This window comes from Diadema setosum, chromosome 19, assembly GCF_964275005.1.
Source record: "Diadema setosum chromosome 19, eeDiaSeto1, whole genome shotgun sequence".
Classification (NCBI taxonomy): Eukaryota; Metazoa; Echinodermata; class Echinoidea; order Diadematoida; family Diadematidae; genus Diadema; species Diadema setosum.
In genome coordinates this window covers 14,182,241-14,204,267 of record NC_092703.1, presented here as the reverse complement: position 1 = coordinate 14,204,267, position 22,027 = coordinate 14,182,241, and the positions used below count along the sequence as shown (strand labels likewise).

Sequence of the window (22,027 nt, the reverse complement as noted above, 5' to 3'; positions counted from 1 at the left end):
TAATTCAAAACTTTCACATGTTTTCACCAGAGTGATGTTGGTCACAACCACTTTTAATAAATATAAAACCACAAGAGGCATCCACCCATATATTAATGTGAACTTGTCCTTTAAAAAGCCAACTTGAACAAAATGAAAGACTAAACATAAAACCCAGAAACTTGTTCAGATGCAGATCCCTTGTCATATGTCGGTATTCTCAAGTATCATTCCTGTTAACTATGGAGAAAACAAGGAACATCTTCACAAATTTCATTTCATAGTACAATGCTCCTGCCTTGCACCATGTTTAACCTGAGAAACACTATCACAGTGTACGCTTCCTGTACAAAATTCAATTTTCCTGAAAAAATCCTTACTCCAATTAAAAATTAAAAAAACATTTAACAGCCCAAGAAAAAGAGAAATAAATTACATCAGATTCAACATTTAGAGTTTGATTGACTCTGACTCAAGGTGGATAAAAATATCTACAGACATACATGTAGTTTGAGCAATAAAAGGCAATAAAAAAGTGCAAAACAAGCTGACAATAAACAAAGAAATGGAAAGTCCATGAATTATTCAATGATTTATTATTATGAAGTCATGTCCTGTCTTACCTTTTAATGGGTTCAATGTCATGTACAATAAATGTTGTTGACTGCACTCGAAACAAAATATTTTGCTTCCACTTATTTTAATTTTTTATTTAACTTTCTATACAGATGCAAATGCTTAATGACCACATATTCTGGATACCTAATTGGGAACAATATAAATGTATGTCAAGGATGTAACCTTGTCATATAGAGTTTTATTGTCTCTGTTTTACACAACTTTTTCATCATCTGGTTGGTGATACAAGCATCCCTTTTATATATAAAGTTGCTTAATATATCTGGACAAAAGTTGTAATTTTAGAAAGATAAATGTTTATTACCGGTACTAAAGTGGTTAAAGAGTACTGTGTTCTCCGGAATAGATTTTATCATGTTAGGAACTAGAGCATGTGATAATAGTAGCAACTAGACAAGTTATTTTGTTCCTGTGAGCAAATGGTTTCATTTAGCATCTCAATAATGAAACAAAGCACAAATAATTCACGATTTTTATCTATCAGCCCCCTATGGCGTTTAGATCATTACATGTACTGATATTTTCAGCGGAAATAGCATGGCAAGATTAGAAGATAACAAAATTCTTGCTGATGGTTCTGTTGAATTGTTACATCGTCGCCTGTGCTGTGGTGTATGAACCTCTATCAATTCTCGCAGCCAAGACTCTGCACAGGGATGTTTTGTGAATGTTGTATTCGGCTCTAGAAGGGCCATCCCCGAAACATAAACCCTCCAGCCAGCATCAATGTCCGTCTGGCTGCAGCGGAAGAGACATATGAAGCAGACCGGTCGTCCGTTCCGGAAATGGACAAATGCACGACCACCCAGTGACCAGCCCGGGGGAATAGCGAACATAATACACAGTAGGAGCGGCAATACAGAAATGATGTATTATGCAAGAGACGAGTGCCGAAACTGGTCACACCTCGGTGCTGCTATCCAGGGACCATTCTGTGTCATATTGATTGCTTTCAGAATTAAATGGTTGTGAATATTCCCTGTAAAATATACATTGAATATAAAGTATGCAAAGCATACATTTTGCATGTGTGTTGGGAGGGGAGGGGGTGGGGGGGGGGGAAGGGCATGGAATTGATCCTACTGTAGAAAAAAATGGAATGTTTTTCATTGTTGATTAAACATGATGTTTATTAAAACCTACAAGTTGTGTTCTAACATTACTTACCCTTTCAAACCCAATGTATAAAAATGAAGTTTTACCAATGCCTTGATGATGGTCACTTGCCTGTTCTTCTACTACACATACGATTAAACTTGTAAAAATGATAGAGAAAAGTAAAAAATATTACTTTTTTTTTTTCAAACTAGCATAGTTTCTCACCTCACTATTGTGCCCACGAAGGTTGAAATTTCTGCGGGCAGGGGCCTGGGGGCTCTTTCCACAGTGGCTGGTGGTGTACGTGGCCCCTACGACACCCTTGACGTTCCCAGTGGCGAGCCATCCCTTCGTGTAGTGCCGTTTGCGGGTGTAGCTTTTGTCTTTTTCGCTCTCGGGCACTGTCCCCTTCCACGACAGCGACAGTATAGTACAGTCACTGCGGGCTGCTGGGTTTTGTTCTAGTACTGCGTACATAGTGCAAGTTTCCACTTTAAACAACACCAAAAAAAAATATATGAAAGCATTCACAACAAGAAGAAATTATGTATAGAATTGTATGCTTGCATGAATTTCTGGACTCAAGCAACACTGAGCTGTTTAGTGAAATCTAAGCTAGAAGCAGCTGCAGTGACTTGAGGAATAATGTAGCTGTATCATCCGCAATTCACAAATTTCCTCCATGGCACGGATTGGGCACGTAAACTGATGAGGCTTGCTACACAGAAAGGTGCCTGAATTGGGCGGGTCATTGTTTCACTGGGTAGAAAGCGTACAGACAGCAGCATGCATATGATGAGGCACCCGCTTGCCATGTGGTAATTCTACACAACTCGGCTCTCCCTCCCGCCAGTCTGTAAGGCAAACTTATATAATTTCCGCAGCGTGTCAGGAACGGAATGCTTTCCTTCTCTCGCGGGCATAGATACGCCTTGTTTTTCCAACAATACTTAATCAAACACACACTGTGCCATTCGCATTTCACTCTGAAACATCACATTGATATCATCCTCTTGTAGAACTCAGAGCCAGTGACATCCGTAGCATGAATCTGTCTTGCTGGCTCCGATTCAACCGCAAGAAGACGCAAAGAGAGGAAGGGGCTGGCGAGCAAAGCACTACCCCCTTCTCGTCTGGGAGATGAATCAATGTTGAAAGAATCCATACAAGATCTCCTTGTGTACAGCAGCTCTCTCCTCAAATTACAGTGATGCACTACTAGTATATCCACTGGATGCCTACTCAAATAGCAGAGCACTACATGCTCCGGCCACACACAAATTCATGGGAAATCACTCGCTTTCGGTGATCAGCTGACCGCACAGGTTTTTTTTTTTTTTTCCTTCTTCGCAGGTGACCACCAGTGCGTCACACGTTTTCGAGAAATTCCTCGTGGCGCTCTGTAACTCTCCGGTTCCCATCCCCTGCCAGCATCACTGTGTATGCACCGACCGTGGCGAGCCGCTGCTACGCAGCACCTGACTCATGCACTGGTGGATGAGTCCATCTCGCACTCGTCCGCAGGGGTGGGGAGGACAACTTCTCGATCTATCGGAGGGGCAGCAGTGCTGACTCACTTGTTATGACGCATGTGCAGCATTGCGCTCAGATCCAGCCACAGGTACCTGCAGAAGAGAAAGTGGAAGAGAGCACCATTAATTATTGATATTTTCCTGACACAATTCTGAGATAGAGGAAGGAGGGAGTCCAGAAGGTTGAAGCTCAAATTCAATATCTTTAAGCATGACTCATGTCATACATATTGGCTCAATAAAACCAACGTATTGGAAAAAAAAAAAAAAAACTGATCAAATTCCATTCCTAGCTTCTGGAACATTTTTACTTTAAATAGATACTTTATAATACTGCACTGGCACTAATTTGAATAATAAACATTAGCAGTGAGTAATGCTCTTTTCAAGACATCCACTATTCCAAGAATTCATACCCCATTTAATGACAGAATTAATATTTGAAATATGCAATGTTTCTATTAAAAGTAACATAATTACATTCTAAGAAATACACACACACACACACACACACACACACACACACACACACACAATGTTTAAAAAAGATGCACCAATCCATATCATTCCATCTTTCTTTCCAGCATGAAATATATTTAACATCCATTCTCCATATTCCTTGCAGAAGTGACCAAATCTTAGGCACTTCCATGCATCAAGAGACTTACAACAAAAGATTTTTTTATATGATTTTTAAAGTGATGAGTTCTTTAAAGCGTACCTTCTCCAGTTTTCATCCTACACCTTATATGAATTTTAAATTTTCTATTCTGTTGCCCCATCATGAATCAAAAGCCACAATCAAATCATTTATCAAAGTTCATGTGACTTTTGTCAGTCTGGGACAAAAAGAAGATCCCCTCCTCCCCCCCCCCAAAAAAAAATAAATAAATAAATAAATAAATAAACAATTGATATGAATTGAAAAACAAATAAACACATCTTCCCAACAAAGACAAAGATACCAGACAGCACCCAACCATTGTAGATATTGTTTACATATGGTATGTTTTATAGTCAGTCAGTACAATGTACAATATGTGACATATGGGGTTTATAAGCTAAGCATTGGAATAACATTTTGTTGCAGATGAACAAGAATCATTGTTACACTGAAATCTATGGAATCAAATTCATATAATGTCTAATCAATTTAAGTGAAGAAAGCTTTGGAGCAATTGAATGGTACACTTCTAACCAAGTAATGATAGATATGGCACTCCTCCCCATCCCCCCCCCCCCCCCAAAAAAAAAAAACCCTCCTCTATTCACATTTCATTCTTTGGTTGGAGTAACATGTCACTCTGCACTGTCAATATTTCAGTGAAAATTTAATTTTACATGGCAATAAACACAATTTCAGGGAGAGCACTGGCCTTCAATGGTGGATTTTCTTTGTCATAAAACTCGACCCATGGCAAATGAGCAAACATGGCTGTCAGTGTAGCTATACAAGAGTAAAAACTACAGGACCACAATGTAACAACAAAAACATTCATAACCACACACACATCACTTCAAACTTAAGTTGAACTCATTCTCAACAATAACCAAGTATAAAGGGAACTATGCAAGACATGTCGAGACAGATTGTAAACAAAGTCAAGATGTCAGAAAGAGACATCCAGGCCTTATAAAGGTGAAATATGTGTCTATCACGGTCTCCTACGAATTTTATGTTTCATTGTTGTTTTTCCTGCAATGAACGCAAAACAAAATCACGCCCCTTGCCTCCTGTACCATCACACACAACAGGGCTGTACATACAAAGGGCACAGATAAGAATGTTAATGTCACATATTGTCAGACATGAAGTTAATTACAATATACGCCATATATTTCGCAAGTCAAAATTTTCGCAAATTGGGAATTCCCGACGATTTCACGGGTGGTTAAATTCGCAATCGTGGAGTCATGTACTAACGGCGAAGTGTACAATGTACATGCGTACGTCACATTCACATCGTGATCAGAGTCAATGTTTTCGCATATGTCTTCAATTTCGCGAATAGCACCTGACTTGCGATATTCGCGAAAATAAAAACTTCGCGAAATATTTGGCGTATACAGTATACTCCTGCCCAAATCCTATTCTTATTTAATTGGCATTATATTTTTGGGGTGCCTGCATTTGTAGCCATTTTTCTATAATCTTTGTGCATTACTAGACAAGCTTTATTTTGAATGGGCTTGTACTGATGACGATTCAATCATGGATGTTTTTCTGTTGACTTTTTCTGACAATCTACACTGTATTTTGTGTCGTAGTTACTGTCGAGAAAGGGCTCTTTTTGCCTTGGTACTAAATTTGGTAAACGTGTCATAAAATTACTCCTTCAAGTTGCTGAAATAGCAGGATAAGCGAGTCAAATGCCAATGATTGTTTCACAAGATTTTACAATGATTACATTTATGAATCTGGTAAAAATGCCAGTTGCAAGTTGTTTTTGGACAAATGCATGACTAACAGCAACAGGTAAATGGGTAATTGATACACTGCTACACCTCTAGTACACTTATACCTCATAGCCAAAACTAAATAACAATTTCATCTAAAGAAAAGAAACTAGCATGATAATCGATTATCAATTTCCGAGGACAAGAGTTTTCTAAAGAAAAATAAAAAACAAAGAAGGTATTGTACTGCTCTACGAATTCAACTGTGTAGCTTGTATAAGTTTACTTGATCTCCCCCCCCCCCCACCCCCATAATAAAAAGCATCTGGAATGGAGACTAGCTTAGCCTCATTTTGTACAGTACACCACAAGAAGTTTCCTACCTGCTTGATGCACTTTGGTTTGAGGTCACGGGGGACCGCAAAGAGAAACCCAACACCATGACAGTTTTAATTGGCAAAGAGTGATGATCGAGATCAGTAATTGGATCCTGCATAGTCGCCAATTTTACAATAAGCACGGTACAGCGCATTGTACCTGGTAGACAGAAATGAAAGGCTAACACATACAACAGTTGCAGCCTACTGTAACTGCACTTTAAATGTAATCTTTCTGAGTAGACACTTCATGACAATGCCAAGGTTGTATTGTAAAACTGTGTCTGGCAGTAACAATGTGTGAACTCCCAGGTGGCACATTACCTTATTACAGTATTATTGCTTTCTTCACCTACTTTTGCTACTACTTGATTACAATGTCTACATTAATGTCCGCTAGCAGCCAACCAAGCAACAAAATTCAGTATTGTCCACACCAGTCATATCAGGCTGAGTATATCAACTTTCCCATGTTTTAAACGCAGTTCGATATCCACTACCAAAACGTGTCTGCAAACGTCTTTTGACCATATTTCTTGAGTCGTTACATTATGTTTTATCAATTGTGTTGTGAGTCGATTGGGAGGCCTTGTCACTGCACAGCTCCACTGCCCAGTTTGACACGAGGAGCAGAAATGTGTAACTGGCAATGGTTGGCTTGGGCAGGTCTGAACTATAAATGTGCTTCAAAACAACTTTGCATTTATCAACTCTACAGAAACGCCTTTGCAATTACACTTTTTCATGGTATCAGAAACGCATTTCTACAGTGTAACCACATAATCAAAGCAGCTTTGCATTTATCAACTGAAACTTGTTTTTTGAACCCTTATTTCTGCACCAGAAGTGGGTTGATAAACACAGCCATTGATGGGCAATGTCTGGTTATTTATAATGTTAAAAACATACATTTTAGTTAAAAAACAGAATGTCATTTTGAGGTAGTAATCCCACTGAGGATTTTAAGCATAACAAGTGATTTCACGTACAAGTACAGGCCACAATATGACTATTCAAAGGACTGTACCGGTATGTTGTGGTATTCTTGACTGCATCATCTTCCATATTAGGTTACAGTTTAATGTACTGAGTCTATTTCTAAGACCTTGAAATATCTTATAACAACCTGGTTTAAAAACAAGTCAAATTTTATGCATATTCATGCCTTTAGCATGTACAGTATGTATGAGGGAAAGGAGTCTTTCCCAATAACCAGAATTTTCAAATGTGAACTATGTGACATAGCAAAAATCCACTGCATGCAAACCTGATTTCAAGAAGTGAAATTCGGTGTCTCCTATCCACAGCCATTGTGACATGCTGTCTTAAACAGGAGTGAGCAACTAAGCATAGTCACGGAACTGCAGCATTCATTGTCTGTTGTTTGTATTTTATATATTTAGACTGTCATCAAACAGACAAGATCATCCATAATACAGTGTACTTCCAGCATTTCAGGAAAAAAAAATCCCTATCTGGCTGTTAAATTATTTTGTTGATGCTGAACATTGCTTTTGTCCCTTTTACTGTCACTGCTGATTGCATGGCCTAGGGCTATTCAAAGCGACAATCCCTGTGACGGAAATTTCAACCATATTTTACAATTGTATCTATTCATTTTTAATACATTCAATTTTGATATGGATCAAAACTAGTTACAGAATTAACAGCACAACCACTTGTGGTTGAACTGAGATTATACATTCTGATGTACACTTGTATGCTCAGCGTACCCTTATTGTGAATTCATGAAAATGAAGAGGAGCAAGAGGGTGTATTTCCGTCTCCACATTACCATCACACAAACCAGTGATGGAAGTAAAACTATTGCAGCTCAACATTCGACAACGATGCATTGTACATTATGGTGAATATCACTTGCAGACAAGAGCCACAGTAGAAGCTTCATGGCTGCTTGCCCTGTCTTTTCAATTAGTCATAGAAACAGCTCTCCATGCTCCACTACACACGATACCGCGATGAGACTAAGTAATGCAATCACACCGTATTTTGTGATTGTAAACACGCTCGCACTCTGCTCGCATCAAAAGACTGCTAGCTAGCATTCTCACAACCAGCGGTTATCCCTTCCCCTTGTCTGCCCTGTGGACAGAACGAATTGATTATTCCTATTCCTCTGAACGCACCAGCAAAAACATGACCCGAATGCAGCCCGCTGTTTGTTGTAGCAGCGAGCACGCACAACGAGGACGCACAGAGGGCAAAAGCCCAAAGCAGAGTTGTCAACACTGACACCAGTCACAGTTGTAAATATATATATTGCTTTTTTGTAACCCCAAATTATTGGCAACAGTGATTCCATATTTTAGAGACAGAGAGGCTATTTCACTTCAAGAACTCTCATACACAACTTCAGCATACAGTATGAAGCTGCTTTGAAGTCGGTAGATCCAGTTGTTATTCCATTATTAAAACTTGACAAATAAATTTAGCAAAAATCAAAAACAAGTTATCAAAAAATTCAATATTGAGGAAATGCATGGATTTATGAAAGGCAATTAATTACCACGATTTTGGGTGATTGGGCCACTACTATAATATGAGGGATTGGGTACCAAACAGACAACACTCCTGTGATACACACATATGCTATGAAATGTGTTCTGAACACATCTATACACTCTTATCATTGTGCTTATCATGTATACAAATGTGACTGCATGATAATGCTACAATCAAAAGAGGAGGCGTTGGTGCTTTGTAAAAGCAATTGCAGCTCAGTTAAATAGACTGCAGTCAAAAGTGTGTCAGGTGAGCCTAACGACAGGTGGTAGGCTGATATGAGGGGAGAATTGCGCCCTGCGCTGTATCCGAAGCAAATGCAATCAATATTGTCATTATCTCTATTGCAAAAGCGATACCTGACAAATTTTACGGGGAAAACAAAAGTGTTTCTTGTTTTCTTGTTGATAATGATAACCTTAAACACATTAGTAACAAGTTGAGGGAATGCATATTTTAAAAAAAAATATAAATTTTGTGGAATTCTCTATCTTCCTATATTGTTCTGTGCATGTGACATCATAAACTGCAGTAGTCTTCTCATCCAGCAATGGCTGTTCAGAAACTGTTCAAATTCATTACTTTTGAACAGATTTTCTGATTTTCCTCAAACTTTTACTGATCTCTGTTCTATTCATATTGCTGCAATTCAATTCAATTCAATTCAATTCAAATTATTTCAATCACTCCATAAAATATTACAGGAAATTCAGTGTGGATTTTTATAATATACATGACGCTTTTCAAATAAAAATCTTTGAGAACACGAAATAGTACACCACAAACAAATACCTCTCACACAAGTACATACCCGATACATCCAAAAACAAGCTGGAAGAAACATACTAACTTTGTATGAAATCACTCAATCCATGTGTATAGTGAGGTGAACCTGTCCTTTAAGCACCTACAACAGCACACATACTGTATGTGACACCGCGGTGTAGGTTTGCAGGAAAGAAACACATTCTCCGTTTTCCGTGCTCTTCTCTCACCAGTTCTCCCCATCTCTCTCTCTCCCCATCTCTATCTCTTCCTATCTCCATCTCTCCTTTGCACTATCTACCATAAAGACATATATTTCTTGCTCGCTCTGTTCGTCTGTTTCTCTCACCCTCTCTTTCTCTTCCCCCCACGTCTTACCCCTAGCCAAGATTTCTTCTAGACAGGAAGCTGGAGGCCAAAGAATCTGTCTGAAGGGAGAGAGGATACGGTTGCTGCTCCTTGGAGCAAAAACATCTCTGACACTTGAGAATGATGCCAGCAGAAGTAATACACAACACATTGACTACTACATATTCACAAGATAGGAACACAACTAAACAGGGGCGGATCCAGGGAGGACAGCAACCGGCGCACGCCCCCCCCCCCCCTTTATTTTTTGTTGAAACAAAAGAAATAAAAAGAATATAAATGGGGGGAGGGGTGCGTGCGCCCCCCCCCCTTTATTTTTGTAAACACGCCCCCTCTTTACGGAATTCCTGGATCCGCCCCTGCTAAACAAGAAATAATGACAAGACATGAAAAGGCTAGGTGTCAAGGTCTTATTTTGCTCTCTCCTCTAACCTTGCTATATTATTCTGGCCTGAACAACATAGATCTACAATACTCATTTTGTATAGTACGGTATATTGTATAGTGAAGTCTATCTAGTCAAATACAGATGTACTAGTAACTTCAAATTTTTGAAGGTTTCCGTGGCGGTAGAACATTTGGTAGTACTGTAGTAGGCTTCATGGTGCACCACATATTCTTTCTTGGGTATGTGAGTGGCCCTGAAAAGGGCCTACCCACTCCTGATCTTTCGGCAAGCATGTTCTTGCCATTTTTAACAGAATGATATGAAAAGGCAAGGTGAAAAGGCAAGGTGATATTTTCTCTTGAAAATGGTTCAAGAACATGCTTGCTGAAACGTCAGGAGTGGGTAGGCCCGTTTCAGGGCCACATACATACCCAAAAAAGAATGCGCAGTGCAGTATGAAGCCCTCTACTTCTAAATGTACAACATCTTATTAAATCATGGGTCGGTTCCTGCAGCTTCTTTGCCATTTAAACACTCTACTGTATCTCTCTCTCTCCTTCCCTATCCCTCTCTCCTTAATATTTTATTCCAGCTCATATTTTCTTGCACCTCATGAAAGAAGAAACACTCCATACCGAAGGCCACAATGTTGCATTATAAATTATGCATCATGCCTAGACTTGCATGACAGTGTAGCTCACAAGATCTACCTTCATTCAAGACGTGTACACTACAGAGACATCAGCCCACTACTTAGAAGGAAGGGCGCATCAGGAATAAAAGTCAGCATACAATATTATTTCATACTTTTGATCTTAAAATACTCCCCAAAAAAAAGCAAAAAAAAAAAAAAAAAAAAAAAGGTCATGATCCCGGTTAATCATATTTCAAAGCCAGACAATTTTTTTGGTAGAGCTTTCAGATAAATATTGCTAGCAGATTTGAAGTGGTGAAAGATGAATTTTGAGTCCTTCTATACACCCTACAAGCAATGCTTCTATGTAGATTCCTCATATTTCACGTTTTATAGTCTTATAAGCTGTACTTGACAATTCATCCATGCTTTTGTATTTTGATGTTTATGTTTTATGTATTTGTTGAAATGTGGAATGTGGAACAACAAAAAACAAACAAAAAACAAACAAGTACTATGTTTTAGCTTTAATCTGTTTATCCCTTTGTAGGAGTTACCTTGAGTTGAGTTGGAGCTGCCCTTTTGTTCTTTTGTTCCACACACAATGAAGAGGGAGGCAATGCATGTCAATAGACCCTTCACTTCACAAACCTTTCTCTCAAAAAGTAACAAACGGTCATACAAGATACAGTAGTTTATGAATCCCAAATATCTATATCAAGTGATAGATTCTGTATCTAGATGTGAAGCTTTTCTTTACAAACAGGGCCTCAACTATAAACTTTTCTTTTTTTTCTGAGTTTTGTTTAGTGATGCAAGGACATATATATTGTACATGTATGGATGTGCTTCCATACATAAATCATGCACCATAAAACAAACACACACACCCACACACACACAAAAAAAAAAAATAAACATACACACACAAACATTTACCAGCAAGGGCACAGTAGGCTATAGGCCTATACAGTGCTTGCAATATGGTACTAACTGTCTTGTTGAAGTGACTAATTGTATTTATGATGTTCACGGGAAAGGAAGAGGGAGTGGAAAAGACAAAAGCCACATGAAACCATTCTGTTAATGCCATGATTGCACACACCAATTATAATGTGACCTGAAAAATGTTTTGCATGTTGACTCATGCAGAATTCAGTTTTGGCAAAACTGGTTTGAACTTTTTCTGTGCTTTCTGTGCATGATGATATGTGTTTCAATCACGATACAAAATCTACTGTACATGTAGGCCTGCAAGGCACAGCTAGCAAAAATCAATCCACACTGGCAATTTGTCCAGAGGGTGGTGGGGGAGGATTATAACATCCAACCTTGGCCTCACACAGAACAAAACAAAAAGGTCGAATGAGTGGGAATGAAAGAAGCAGGTTGGTATCACTCCTGAAGATACTCAATGTCTAGCACACAGTGGATATAGTGCATGAGCTGTACATAAAACGCACACAAATGTAGGGCACATTTCTGTGATCAATCACTGAAGTCATTTTCATGAAAAATCACACAGAGTCAAGTATTGTCCCATCCCACCAGAAGTGAGACAAATATTTCCTCATTTCAAGGAAGCAGACTCCATTGTGAGTGATAGATGGTTCTTTTCCTCACTCAAACTCAAGTTTCCAGGAAATAAAAAAAAGCCCTTTGTGTGATCTCACTATATATGCCAACATACAAACTGCACCCATGACCTCCACAAGAAAGTACTATGGTAACGACGGCGGGGTCACTGAACGTGAACTTCTCCAGGGGTCTGACTCTGTGAAAGACGTCACTACTCTGACATTTACGTGACAGACAGTTCTCTTTTCGAGACGACTTACTGTAGATCTGTGCGATCACGCAAACTGAAGTGAAATTTCCACGCTGTCTCATATGTGCACCAACTACAAAAATTGTATGACCGAGTATGGTTATATAATACATCATAGCCCTTTGTGATAGCTTACAGCAAAGCCTTGCAAAGAGCTCTGACGTCATGCATTTGTTTCATTCGCCAGTGGAGATCGTCAGATGCATTTGCACAGTAAATGATCATCGGCCTCAGTCATACAAGTACATTGAATGTGAGTGCTGTGGTACCCTCCGAATCTAGATCTCATGTGAAAATCACAGAGAATCGCAGCATCTCGGCGGTTTCACTTCACCTCTGCACAGAGGAAACAGCTTCGAGCCATACTCCATCCATTACGCCATGCATCGAAAGCAATGTCAACATTCTGCAGTGTATTCAGAACATTAGTGTTAAAGTAAGAATGCATTAGGGTTTCAAAGACCCTTTCTATGAAATCCTCTATAGATCTTAAATTCAGACTTCGCCATCTACATTGCACTGACTCTCTGGGGGGAATCCCCCCCCCCCCCCAAATAAAAAGAAAGAAAGAAAGAAAAAAGCAACACCAACAACAACCTAAAATCCTTTCAAACACATCATCACTGGTGGTTTAACACCTCTTCATCCTATGTACACTTACCCCAACCCCCATTTTTCCCCCTCTAGTGCCACAAGGCTTGCAAAGTCTTATGTGCTCCATGTATGCCGTATTTAGCGAATTCTCCTCAGCTCTTCAATGCAACATTCTGTGTACAATACTCTTGAGGAAGAGATTCAGGATGTTGTAGGGGATATTGTACATGTCACAGAAAACTAGATGACAGCCCTTTGGCAACTGGTGCCGAAAATGCTGGCCAGCTAAGTACCTAGTCTGCAATCGGTTTAGATTATGATACATAAGTATCTTTGAAACAGCTAACTCATGGCATAGGCCTACTTGAAACACAGCAACTACATGTATGCACAAACCTTGTCAAGCAACTTAATGCAGTGAAATGATGTTTTTTAATAGAAGTTATGCAATGGAAATAGAAACTTCAACTGGACTAAGCATAAAATTTTTGAGTTTTGATTTGTTTTGTGTTTTGCAATGTTACTCAATAACTTCAAACAATTGTGTGAGTGCACAATTCTAAACACACTATGAATAGAAATATTAATGCGCATGGGCCTACTGTGATGGTGCTGCACAGAGAAAATTCTCTATCATATCATAATCCTATCATACCACACACTACCTTGGCATTTATACGTTGAACACTGTACATGGACAAGGCTCTGAAGAAGGCACTCGAAATCACGCTCCCAGATCTTGAAAAATATGAGCTACACATACAAATTTTATGGTCCTACAATACGCAATCACAGTCTCTCATATTGTGTAATAGTATATGAAGAGCTTGTATGAAAACAAAACAAACAAAATATGGTTGAAGATACAAACTGTAGAACCTACAATGTACATTGTACTCTATGCTAAATGCAAAAATAAACAAATAAATGAATGAATGAATAAATAAATAAATAAAAAATAAACAAATAAATAAATAAATCATAAGCCTACATACTCAATACCTACTGAAAGTAGTGTTAGCATTAATCATTTAAACATTTTATTCATATGGTAATACATTTGTTCACAGAGCCACTACTAATATTAGTAATAATACACTTGTAGAATTATTTTCAGACCTTTGGCAAGTCAGAGCGTTTTATCATACTGGTAGGGCCACCTTTGAGGACTTCAAACGTAATTATACAGGTCAGTAACCAAAGTTTGCCAATTCCTGAAATTGAGCCACTGCAATGTTTTAACATTATCTTTGATAGTCACATGCTAATTTGCCAGCAGACTAAAAGGAAATAACAAGGAAATGGGGGGGGGGGGGGAGGAGAGGAGGGGTGTCGGGGAGGGTTAAAAAATATAGCTCTCTCACTGCTAAACACAAAGTTTATGCTTTGTAAAGGTGCATTTGCACAATGGTACTTACAGACCTAATGTAGAAATTTATTCAATTTTACGGCATCTTAATAAGATAGACATATCAGAATGTTTCAATATATTCCCATGAGCACAAACCAGTAAGACCTTGTCCAATTTAGTTTGATACTCAGGAAGGGATAGTACTAGGGAAATTTCATGGTTGATACAGCTGGAGTTCTAAAAGTGGAAAACATACTATATGCAATGAATTGTAAGGAAAAAAGGAAGGAAATGAAGCAAAGTGTGCAATTCTGTCATGTGTCTTCTGGGAAATTTTGTTCCTGAATGAATACCGTAAAAAATGACTCATGAATACTTTATACATACTACTCTGGCACACTGGACAAGAGTGTTGGCACAAGAAGCCATCATGCAACTTGTGCATTGCTGCTTCAAAACCCTTCCTACAACTATTAAACCACCAACATCAACAGCAAATCATCCAACTAGGCAAACCTCAGTTCAGTCATCAATGGGAAATCAGGGTTTATCAGAAATCATTATCCTTGTTTTATGCCAACATCAAGCAAAGAGAGTCAAGAACATTTTTATACAGGATTTTAATACAGGTTGCTGAAACACACCAAAGCTGTCTTCTGAAGTATAAAATAGGAACATGCTGTAAACATCCGTTGATGTTTTATTTTTGCTGTGGTTTTGAAGTAATGATTTGTATTAAAAATGAGAAAATCTGCCTATACCCACAATAAGGGTTTTATTGTTTAACTCATTGCTTTCTATAAAAATGTGTCTTTATTCTCAGTAAGGTTTAACAACATAAGCTCATCAAAGAATTTACAATACATAGTTGACTATTATCTAGGCAAGTGTCCTTGTATCATGCTTGCAGATTCATAAGGCATGGCTACTCTTGGTAAGTGAGACAAATTATTACTAGTAATTTTTTTTTTTTTTTTTTTTTGGGGGGGGGGGCATTTTTAGCGTATCAATGGACAAAGACATGATTGCATTATTCATGTCTATGTAATCTGCAGTTGTTGTTACTGTTTTCTGGGTCCATTGAACTCTAAAATATCAAGAGACATTCTTCTTTAAAACTGCATTGTTAATATTTCTTTTGATGAGTGTCACATAGAATGTAACTGCACTTCCCACTATAAAACATTCTCCAATTAGCATGCTGGATGCCTAGCTTTAGAGTTGATACCAATAATATGCATTTCCAAGCAATCAGAAAAATTACTGCATCGTTATTTCAATTTGGACATTTCATGGCTTCAGAAGAACAAGAGGAATGTTTATCTCCAGCTTTCAGTCAAAGGGTCAAATCAACATAAGGAGCATAATGATATCATATGAAATTATAGATAGTACTTGAACAATGAGTTTCTCTGTATTAAACTGAAAGACTATTTTGCTTCAAGGTGATGAATAAATGTGTACAACATGTAGTACAGTGTACACTTACCACACAGTCAGCAAGAGGGGATTTTACCCAATAATCCTACAAATGCAAGTCCTACTTGATCATACATTGTACATGTACGATGCCAACTGTACAATTACGTTTCTTGGAATTGTGTCATTATTTGCTTTACATTAGGGATGCCTTCTCAATCACAATATCTACATGTACAAGGTGATCAGTGTGTCCTACTTCAGTCCCCAGTATTCCTAATATTCCATGTCACTTTTTTTTTTAAACATTTAATTCCCTGTAACTTCACAAGGTTAACCCATTACACACTGAATTCTGAGACCTCCATACACTTAATACACAGGTCACCAGGTTCCCGAACGGAACGGGCTAAATGATAATGCTGTACACGTAGGCCTACAGGCTACAGAGAAGATATCTGTAATGGAGCCCAGCAGTGTAACATTCTCTGGGGTGCCGTTGCTATTACCCTGATTGGAAATGTAGGCTGGCAGATTCCAGGGGTCTGGTGTCATGTAGTCAAGTCCGTGGGGATTAAGATTCTCAGTCGGGTGTTGGTGTAGCTCCTAAGAGCAGGAGGAACAATTATTATGCCAGGGATGCCTCCAGTTCAACGCAAGGCCAGTGCTGGCTTTGAACATATAGGCTTATAGCAAGTGCTCACAGTATACAACTGTGCATGTACAGTACATACACATGTACAAAAGTGTACACATCCCTTGGCTAAAAGACACCCAATCTATTAAGTACTGCAAACATACATGCAGGCGTATCAGTATCAAATTTGTGCAATCCATTAAGGTGCTCACTGAGGAAAAGTAAAATTCTGCATCTATGTGGACTTGCAAGCTGCACAGGATGCACTGCCAGCGTTTGCAATAGAAAACACCATGGAAGGAGGCAACTTCGAGGAGTGCCTCCCACTGCATTCTACTTCTCTCATGCCTTTGGCCATAAAGCTTCTCAAATCTACAGTATATCTTGTCAACTTGTGTAAACATGCCCAGCGTGTGTGTTTTGGCGGTACAGATACTACAGTATTTGTAGTGTTGCCAAATCTGGCAAACCTGAATAATATTGGTACTAGTGTATCGGTAGTTCTGCCTCAATGTCATCCTGAAGATTGACTACAACAACAGCAGTTACAAAATTCTTGCTGTCATGTGCCATTCTGACATGTTGCTTAAAGTTAAGATCCACTGGACTCTATTTCAAATTCATTTTGGATGCTAAGAATTCTGTTTCGAAGCATTATCAGATGAATACATTGTACAATGATCAAGAATTGACAGAAAAAAATGCCATCTGCATGCTGTTTCATTATTTTCTGACCATGTCTTTGCTCTTTATTCATTTTTTGATTTTCTTAAAAGCACAGTAATCCTGTGCCTAATTTCTCGGTCTCTGCCATGCTCCCTTGGCATATATTTTCTTTGAAACAAAAATACTGGTAGCCTCGGTATATCAAAAGAGAGGAAGTCAGGCAAATAGAAGAATACTGGTAGTAGGCCTACCTTATAAGAGGTGTACAACTGGTAAGTGGAACCTATCATATACATTGTATTTTTAAGCACAATTCAGTGAACTTGACCTGTTCATAAAATTTTGATGACAAGGAATTTCTCCGTAGGCCTATATCTTTAAAATATCTTTAAAATATTTGGATACAGCATTGTAAATTTTCAGGCTCCTCGACTTCAACAGAGCACAAAATTGACAAAAGTGTCCTATAGTCTGCACATTTGAAATATCTTCAGACTACTTGTAACATGCACATCACAATAATTATCATAATCTAAGGGACACACTGTATTCCAGTACCATAACTGACACAAATTCTTCCTCTTCCTTCCAACATGAACAGATGGTGATGTTGATAAGTCCCTCACAATGGATGGGTGGGGGGAGGGGGGGGGGAGTGTCTGGAGCAAAGTGCATCTCAACATAAAACACTAATAAAATATTGCAAACTAATAATAAGTAACAAGTCTACAACACACTTACAGTATACAAAAGATGTGCATTTTGCATTAAAATGTTGTTCTAGAACCAGTTCAGGCTCAACCACATACATGTAATACTGCACATTGTATCAATGAGTTAATGTGTACCACTGCAAGTTTTTATTTTTACCTGAAATAATTATTATTATTATTATTATTATTATTATTATTATTATCATTATTATTGCATAAATGTGGACGCCAAATACAACCAGGAAACTGACTCCTTCACTGTGGAAAATACACACATTTATGAGGGAATGAAGCACCTACAAGCCATGGGCTTCTGTGTTACAGTCAACCTTGCATGGGTATTACAATGTATATGATCATTACACTTTCCTAACCTCTCTTTTCTTGCACAAACCTACATGGACATGCACACAATTTCATACAGAATTTACCCTAAAAGAAAAACATAAAAGCGAATTTAAAGCTATTTTCATTTTGTGTAAAGCTAGATGAACTTGAAAAGAATGTCAGATTACCCATGGATGCGTTGTAACTGCAGCAAATGCTGTCAGATGCAGTGCAGCATAATTCTGGTAATGTGTAAATCCCACTTCACCTAAATTTCCCATATCATCCATGTGGATGATAGCTACCCAGGCAGTTGACATGAATATACCTTGTATACATGTACCATCTCATGAATGGAAGATTCCCACTTACTATAAATAGCTCAGGTAATGCAAGGAAACACATTCAGTTGTCAACTGTAGACATACAATAGTGTACTACTAATTTAGTAATACTATTGGTACTAAGCACAATAGGGCTATAATATGCAATCAGTTTTCTCACTTTGGACAGTTGTAACTTCTAAAGAAAGCACCAACTGGCTTAAAAATTCCTGTTAGACATCAATAATCAAATAAGTGGTACACACAATTGATGATCTTTTCTTGGTTTTTGTTAATCACTGAAGATTAAATAAAAACAGTCTTCCCCCTCCCCCCTCCGGCCCCCAAGTAATGCATGAAAAGGAGCATGTCACGACTTACGTAAAAAAAAAAAAAAAAGTTTAGAGTCTGAATTTACAGACTACCGGTACCCCTATGTATTTGATATCAAATTAATGGGTTTTCCCTGGCATCCCTTCTATACAATTAAAAACAGTGGTTCTTTCTACTGGAGAAAGTTACACGAGGTCAGAAGTCATGTTCTAGGAGGAGAGTAATGCTGGCTCATTTAGATGACCTTTGGACATTTTATAACCCATGTTGTACTGTGTTACATGAGGAAACAGGTTATTTTTCTGCTATTTTTGAAAGTATAGTAAGGTGCCCGCACCTCGCCAGAGGCCCGAATACCGCCACCCTGCTTAAAATTGTTACAAGCGCAGTGCACAAAAAATTATGCCTGGGACTGTGTTCAGTACACTTGCCAAAACTTAGCAGGGTTACCACAACCAAGCAAACTGTGGTGAAAACCGAACAGTTTTTCGCGAAAATCTTAAATCTATATTAGGAATACGCGTTATAAGTATCATCACGGTCACCCGCACGCATCTTTTACATGCTCTTTTATGGGAGCATCACGGTCACCCGCATTGTTCGCGTTTGAGGACAATAGCTGCAAATTTCTGGTATTGATCAGTGAACTTGCGATTTTATTGGAATCTTCAGCATTTTTCCTAAAGAGTGGGATTTCGTAGAATTTCAGTGACGAAATGTGACATCACATAAGGGGGAGTGGCTTCTGCGCTTGTTACGCGTATTTTCTAACCGCTGTACGCTCATTATCCGATCTCTGGAGATCCACATGCAAATGCAGCTTTTCGGCGTTGTTTGCAAACATGATTAGGACATATTTTCATGCGTGCTCGTAAAAAAAGGGGGTGATATTGCTGTGATTTGAAAGTTAAATTTCTCAAGATAGAAACATCATTTCGCCGTGAAATTTGAAATATGTCTTAATGATGTAATTCTCTTTCATATGAAATAGTTAACAATTCGTTTTTCACAGAATTTCAAAAGTTACAAAAATGCTCCAGACACCCTACTTGTAACATACACTATACAGTGTAGTTAACTACACGCAGCTGCTGTCGCTTTGCGACAGCGGCTGCACGTCTACTCCTTCGCAGACGTTGTTATTTTTCAGCGGTGGGTGTACGTTTCCTTCATGAATATCTTTATTAATCATGGAAAACTAAAATATAAGGAATCCTCGTAATCTATGATAATCATTCAATAATCGGTATGCGTATTTTTTTTAATTACGTCAAAAACTCACCGAAATCCGTCCTTAAAATCAGGTTTGTAAGCGTCCGTTTTGCTTCACTCTTCATCTTCTGCATGTTATTGAATGGCAATCACTCTCCTATACTACAACGTAGCTAGTTGGAGCGGAAGTGGATGAGCTAGTCAGAGCGGAAGTGACGTCAAATCATGAGAGCAGCACGCGCGGAAATACATGTACGTAGAAGACGACAAGCTTTACGTAACACACGAAACGCACGGGCGTACGTAAAATGCTACCACGGTACTTCGGGTTGAGCGTTCGTGGTAGTTCGTTGATTTTGTGAATCATCGCACAATCTACTCCGAAAAATTCAACAATAAGGTTTGGATACCAACAAAACACCAAATTCAACTCACCCATCAGCAAAATATGATATAGGTGGGTGGTATTACTGTTAAAATCAAACAAAAAAAGACATTTTTTGTGGTCTTGCCGTCAAAAGCGATGGTCGTTTACAACGTTTAAACACTAGTTCATGTTAGACTGCTGCGCTTTGCAGTTTTGAGTTTTGAGCCATTTTCAAATGATGAAGAAGAAAAGTTAAGCCAAATATTGCTGGATAATGTGTCATGTCATTTCTTTTCTTTCTTTGTTCTTTCTTTTCCCTTTCATATCAAAGAACTAACGTCCCTCCACTAATTTCACCATAGATAAATACATGTTACAACCCTCACCTAACTACCCTACCATGGTCCCTAGATCTATAGACATTCTAGACAGATCTGGACTATATAAAATCAAATAATAATTTTAAACCTAACCTTGCTTGCTAAATGCACGGACTGTGGACGCACATGCACGCATTGCGGTAAAGCCCATTTCACAACTTTGCTCTATCTATTGCGAATATCAGAGTAGATCTACTTTTGCATGAAGAGCAAAAGCAAGAAACACAGCCTGGTCAGAGGGCTCTACTAATTTACTCATTTATTCCATCATTGTTTATCCATGCATAGTTGTAATTAAATAATGACAATGACAATGTTACACAACAAAGTCATAACAAAGACATGCATGAGTGCATATTTTCATGCATGGAACTAAAATAAACTTGTAACGTTAGGCCTATTAACATTACTTATCTAAATTAATAGGTGTAGAACTCTAGGCCGAACTCTATAGTATTATACTAAACGTGTCTGCTTACTATACTATAGAACAGACGAATAGAATGAGGTGTATCCACCAATACTATAGTAAGTGGAGTGGAGAAGTTGAAGGCAAGGCTTGCCTATGGCAATTGGTGCATTGAGTGAATTCATCAGCAGTTCATGATCATGTTCACGAACAACAGCGCGAGTAGTCATGCATACTCGTACAAAGGCCGTGCCGCCGCGAAATATCCTGGATTCTTATCTTAAATCGTTATTTAATGCAAGGTCATCGTATGAAACTGGAATTTATGATACTGGACGAGTAAGCCATTACATATACGTACGTAAATGGGACGTCTCGCACAAACAGTCAAATCAGGAAAAGCAGAAAAGTCGACAGGATTCAGGACCAACACAAACAAACAATTCCACAGTCGGACCAGCGTAGTGTAGCGTAATTACGTTGCATTGCGCACACTATGCATGCATTGTGATGAAGCCTGCCGATTTACCCCTGCTGCGCTGCCGAATGAATGGGTCGGGGTTCCGATTCCGCACCACGGGCACCACGTACATCATGTAGTACTTCAGTATTGCGCTGTCGAATAATGCGGAACGTTTATGATGAAGAAACTACGTACTCGTCAATGCAGTACAGTACCGTCCACAGCCGCACGTACGCGTACGCACAAGTTCGCGGATGACCTCCGAACCTTTCTCTCGTAGGTACGTTGATTCTGTTCCATTTAG

General features: G+C 38.6%; 1 protein-coding gene across 1 annotated transcript in view; it reads right to left on the bottom strand.

Moving 5' to 3' along the window:
* Window positions 1–3,122, bottom strand: part of LOC140242288 (tubby-related protein 4-like) — a 52,439-nt gene extending 49,317 nt beyond the window's left edge. Inside the window, exon 1 of the mRNA XM_072322031.1 lies at window positions 1,942–3,122. Within this exon, the coding sequence (XP_072178132.1) occupies window positions 1,942–2,193 (252 nt within the window). The 5' untranslated portion in view covers window positions 2,194–3,122. The remainder of the gene's footprint in view (window positions 1–1,941) is intronic.
* Window positions 3,123–22,027: the final 18,905 nt, after the last annotated feature.